This window comes from Ambystoma mexicanum, chromosome 6q (assembly GCF_040938575.1).
Source record: "Ambystoma mexicanum isolate Mex_15411 chromosome 6q, UKY_AmexF1_1, whole genome shotgun sequence".
NCBI lineage: Eukaryota > Metazoa > Chordata > Amphibia > Caudata > Ambystomatidae > Ambystoma > Ambystoma mexicanum.
Genome location: NC_090937.1, coordinates 222,974,408 through 222,980,407, shown reverse-complemented (window position 1 = coordinate 222,980,407; position 6,000 = coordinate 222,974,408). Strand labels below are relative to the sequence as shown.

The 6,000-nt window shown below is 44.9% G+C and overlaps 1 protein-coding gene across 1 annotated transcript in view; it reads right to left on the bottom strand.

The window, feature by feature from the left end:
• Positions 1–373: 373 nt before the first annotated feature.
• The window catches only part of LOC138515911 (alcohol dehydrogenase 1-like), a 321,818-nt gene continuing 316,191 nt past the window's right edge, over positions 374–6,000 (bottom strand). Inside the window, exon 9 of the mRNA XM_069630674.1 lies at positions 374–1,012. Within this exon, the coding sequence (XP_069486775.1) occupies positions 988–1,012 (25 nt within the window). The 3' untranslated portion in view covers positions 374–987. The remainder of the gene's footprint in view (positions 1,013–6,000) is intronic.

Sequence of the window (6,000 nt, the reverse complement as noted above, 5' to 3'; positions counted from 1 at the left end):
ATGTCCTCCATTCCAAGGCTCTGACTAAGCGCCACCCCTTTGCTCATTTCACTTGAGAATCCTGCAGGCAGATCTCTCACCTGTAAAGGTAAGGAGGGCAAGGGTCTATTGCAAGTCCTGCACATCTTCTGTGACTTCATTTGGCAGGAGAAGGGGTGATTGCTAAACACATCTCTTTACCAGACTGCCCCCCCCCGCCCATGAGGGCATCATGAGGGGTAGCATCGTAGCCAGCATGATTTCTTTTGCTCCCCACATCCCAGTTCAACCGGCAACAAATGGTGGGTGTGCTACTGACTCTTCCATATCAGTGTGGGGGGGCTGCGAACCCCACACACTCGCAGACTGGCCTCGCTCCACAACACAGGGCCCCTTTGATTTATAATTGTATTTATTTTCTATGTATTTATTTATTTATTTATTTCAATGTTAAAGCAAACGCCCCAGGTTTGTTTCATCGCAGGTCCATCCTGCTTTGTGAATATGGTCCCAAATGCCGTCTTTTAATACTCAGTACTGATTAGCTGAGAAACACTCAACATCTTTTATTTAATATGCATGCAATGTATTGTAATTTTCAGTACTCGAATTCAATCATAGATCAATAATCGAATGCATTTCTATTTACCATGTAAATTCATTCATTGTGTAAGAAACAATAAACATGTGCATGCACTATGTATTTTCCCACTCTCCATTTACTTCAGTGCTGCACAACATACAAGGGTAAAAAGCAAGTATGATATTTAAATTGCATGATACTATTTTCATCATTGCATTCAATCAAACCTAATATTTTCTGAAAATGAAAAGCACTGGCATGATTAATGCCAGATTCCAGGGTATGCCTGATTATTCTAGACACATGTATTCATTTTGAAACAAGTCAAAATCACCCAGACCATAATATTCCATTCAGGAGATGTAAGGATGACATCGTTTTTGATGCAACGCAGATTTAAAGTGGCACTTTCCAACAGCAGGATCTCAAAATATCAGGACACTGCGAATACTGCAATGAAAAGGAAAGTTGTATCAGTTACACACCATGTCACACTTCTGGACTTTTGAAAATGTTCTATAATATGTGAGCAGTGCATGAGCCAATCCTTCTTAAGCAATGTGAGTTTCAAAAAGTAGCATTCCATTGGCCGGGTGATTGTATTTCGGTTTAGAAGTCATGGAGCCTAACAGCTTGAGCTTGGGCAGGACTAATCACAGAGCAAGCCCCGCCCACTGGGAGGGATCACTTGACCATACAAGCCCGCAGCTTAAGTTAGCTTGGGTGGGTGTTTGAAAAAAGAGCTATTGGAGAGACTTTGAAGATGGATGGAGAGAACAAGGATCCTGGAAAGAGGGTGGAGGCTCTTGAGGAGAGGAGGGAGGTTGGCAGCAAGATGGGGAGATGGAGCTGGAAAGAGGGAATAGAGAGAAGTTTCTACATCAGGAGGTGGAATGAGGGATTAAGTTGAAGTAGAGACAATATACGAAGAGGGTGTAAGGTGGAGTTTAAAACGTGTGGTGTCAACATTAGAGAAGAGGGAAAGGTTAAGCCAATGTGGAAAGTTGTGAACCTTTTAGGAGGAGGTGGTCAAGGGAAATGAGAAGGATTTGAATGGAAGCGAGGATGAGCGAGTAAAGGAAAGTAGGGCAGGAGGTGGTGTACCTCCAGAGGATGGTGGTGAGCATCAGAAGTAGGTGGCGCGAGGAAAGAAGGAGGAGGTGGAAGAACATCATGAGAAGAGTGGTGGTAATCAGAGAGACAAAGGTCAAGAAGAGATGAGAAGAAGACCAGTACAGATGAGGAGAAAAAAGGCTACAGTGAACAGAAGCCAGTAGCCAGTGGTGTTCAAACTTTTTTTTATTCCAAGCGCCCCTTGAGTTTTATTTTTGTTGAAGTTGGGCCGCCATGATCAGTGAGATTGATGGCTGAGATACAGACACGGTTTTCAGGGGAGCAGCTCGACACATGGTTACATACTATCAAAAGGAGGGTGACAGGAGAAGTTTGCTTTTGTGGCGGGACGGCTGGGGCAGAATCCTACCTCAGCAGCCTTACATCCAGAAATGAGGAGAGTGAGCACACACTTCCCAACCAGACAGCATCAATTCTGTCCTTGTCAATCCCACCTATTCTGTCTATCCGGCCTATTCTGTCTCTCTCCTATTCTGTCCCTCCTTCCTATTCTATCTCTCTCTCCTATTCTGTCTCTGCCTCCTACTCTCTATCTCCCTTTGAGTCTGTCTTTTCCTCCTGTTCTGTGTTTCCCCCTTATTTTCTCCTCGTGTGTCCATTTCATTCTGTCTCTCCCTCTTATTCTTTCCAGGACTGTCCCTCCCTCCTGTTTTGTGCCTTCATGTAATTCTGTCCTTTTCTCTCCCACCAATGCAGTCACTTTCTCCTATTCTGTCTCTTACTCCTCTTATCTCTTACTCTGTCTCTCTTTCCTGTTCCCGGCCCCCCTCTTATTCTGTCCTATTCTGTCTCTCCTCCTGTTTTGTGTTTCTTGCTTTTTTGTCCTATCCTGTCGTTTGCATTCTGTCTCTCCCTCCTGGTCTGTGTCTCCCTTCTAGTCTGTATCAGCCACATAGTCTGCATTTCTCTCTGCGTTGTGTCTAGTCTGTCCCCCCTAGTCTCTCATATTCCGTCTCTCCTTCGTAGTTTGTCTTTCCCTCCTGTTTCGTCCTTATTTTCTCACCCTAACCTAGACCCCCTAATTGTGTGTCATTCTCCCTCCCTCCCTTGACGTTCTGCTGCACTTTCTCCTGTCCTGCTTTCTTCTGCTCCCCAGGCCCAGCGTAGCAGATAACACAGAGAGAGGCCCAATGTCTCCGTGCACTCCATCATCTGTACTGACAAAGAAAATAAAAAAAGCATGAAACTTTTTTCATGCTGTGTTTATTCTTTGAGAGGCGGACCTGATGCCGAAGCCACAGAATGGCAAATTGTTATGCAAGCTGTGGGTCTCACACCCCCACGTACAGTGCAGTGCCCCCTTGGGGGGGGGGCGCACCCCACAGTTTGAAGAATTCTACAGTAGACCAAAGTTCTAGGCAGGACCAAGGAGGCTGCCAGTTTAAGAAAGGTAGAAAAAGAAAGAGCCCTGGGATAAGAGGCTGCACCACGAGCGAGCGGGCCATTATAGCATGACACAATATTGAGGAGGGCCAGGAGCATACACTTTTAGACTATTAAACCATACGGATCTGGGAGGAATTATTGAGGCCACTCAGCGAACAGAGGTTTGAACAAGCTCTTCAGATGTACTCCAATCTCCATGTGATGTTCTCCTGGTTTTCACAGGACTTGAAGGCAGCCACCCAGTGCCTACCTGGGTACTTGATTTCACCAGGACAAACTAGGAACATCATACTGAGAGATTGTTTGAGAGAGAGCAGAGGATGCAAGGAACGCTGAAACCTGAGAGACTGCCAGAGGAAGAAAAGGATGTCGGAAACTAGTAAGCAGGAGAGACTGGAAGAGAGAGAACAGTGCCTGGAAAAACCCTAATGCCCAAGATATTGGGAGAGCAAGAAGAAATGATGCATGAAAAACTCAAGTTCACAAGTGCTGGGGAATCCAGAGACTGGAAGATAGAGGAAGGGTACGGGAAGCCTTGGGTTGGCTAGGCGGGAGGAGGAAACAAGAACTAAGGGAGAAGATAAGGGTCAAAGTGGATGCCTGGGCTTTGGGACGCTTGAGGAAATGTTAAGATGAGGCCTTGAGCTTGATATCCCAACCTTTCCCCTATCCCATTGTTCATATTTGACGGCCTGTTTGTGATTTCTTAATATGGAGATTTCTCAATAAAAGGATTATTTTTTCTAATAAATTACCGGCGCCTGACTTCCCGGTGCCACAGGCTTATTACGAGTCCAGCGGCTGGGAAGTCAGGCACCAGTACATTAGCAATTTCCTTAGTCCCCATTCCCATAGAGTCCCATAGGTGCTCAAGTGAAAACTCTGCAGGTGGGTGCTGCCCCGCCCGGCAGGTCTGACCTGCCGGGGGGAGAGCACCTGCCCACCCGCCCAGCAGAGTTGTAGTATGCCGGTCCGGAAGCTTACCAGCACCGTTGTTTTCCGTACCGGCACACTTATAATGAGGCCCAAAGTCTTGTTCTGATTTCTGATTGCTGTCACCATCATGAAAATGCTATCTCTCTCTTATTTGTTTTCCCCCACTCAATTGTATTGTCCATTGTCTAATCCCACTTTTCCTTTCACCTCAAGGCCAGATGACATAACATCACTATGATGATGACTGGATAACATAACATAACATGGTAGATTTAACTGAACCCGATAATCATTAATTTTCAACCAATCATCTTTGTAATTCAACCTCTGATCGGTCCACTCTGCATCACTATTTTGCCCACCTCCTGCAAACGGAATCGAGGAGCAAGCAACAGTAAAGATCTCAAAGTCCTACGTTCTGGTAACCAGCAAACTCTATACTTCAAGTACTTCAGACTGGCAGTATAAAGACATTTATGGGTCATGACCAGAGTCCTAAAAAGAATGCGAGATCTAAACGGAAGCCATTGAAGCTGTCGCTATGCCTCCGAGACGTGGGCCTTGTGAGCCAGACCCTGTACGATTCGAACAGCTCCATTCTGTATAGTCTGCAATCTGGTTACATTGTCTTGACTAACTCCCTGTAGCAGGCTACAGCCGTAGTCAGGTTTTGAGTCAATAGTAGCCATAGCAATCATGGCACATCTCTGCTTGGACAGAAAAGTACACATTTGTCCAAGCAATCCGAGATAGTAAGAGCAACAAGGAACAATGCTGCTGACATGAGGATTCATCATAAAATGTACATCCAGGAATATTCCCAGAGTTTTCACTTTCTCAGATACTCCAATGCAAGTACCAGCAATGTTACATGTTTTATAATCAATTCAGATGGATGGGAATCTCCACTACAAGCAGCTCTGTTTTTGCATCATTCAATCCCAGGGAACTATGCACTACCCATCCCTGAATGAGTGTGTCTGTTTGATTGATCAAAGCTGCATCTGTGGCATAGTTGCCTGAAATAGGAAGGACGACTTGCGTATCATCTGCATAGTTTGTAGACATAATGCCTTTCTCATCCAGGAGGTCAAACAGAGGTTTGGTGACAATATTGTATAAGGTGGGCAAGAGCCCTGTGACAGTCCACACTTTATTTCCACCGGCATTGCCCTCATTGCTGAAAACTCTAGCCGACTGACCTGACAAGAAAAATTGAGTCCAGGCACCTTTCTGGAGCCTCTCAATCAACAAATCATGATCCACCAGATCAAAAGCGACAGAAATGTCAAGAAGGAGGAGAAGTGCAACTCTCCCTTTACCCATGATTTTGAGTAGACTGGATTTCAGGTCTAGCAGTGTGGTTTCAGTACCACGTGCAGATCTGAAGCCAAACTGCCTTGTACGCAGCAAGCCAGATTTCCCAAGATATTTCTGTAACTGCAAATAGGTTACTCTATCCAGAATCTTAAGTAGAAATGGTAATAGGCCTGTAATTCATATGTACTGATAGATCAAGAGATGGCTTCTTTAGCAAGAGTGTTCTCCAGGCCTCTTTAATATAACATGGAACACTCCCTGAGCTGAAAGATCAATTAATACATTTGGGGTAAGTACAGGTGCACAGTCTTTGACAATTGCCACTTGACAGAAGTCGGCTTTACATGCAGTAGGTTTAAAAGTTGCTAAAATCTCTACCACCTCCTTCTCAGTCACTAGGGAGAGGGCACAGGACTCACTAGAGACATTACAGGATGATGGAATATCTTGGGGGAATTGCAGAACAAGCTCTTGTGCCTTAATATCAGATTGCAAATTAAGAATTTTAACCATAAAGGCGTCTTGGGTGTTATTACACCAATTAGAGTCATTTTGTATTGATACCACAGGTTCAATACAAAGGCATGAGGCAACGTTCATGTTGGGGCCTCTTAGAATCTGTGTTAGTTTAGTACCATTAGCCTGAATTTCTATGTTTTCAA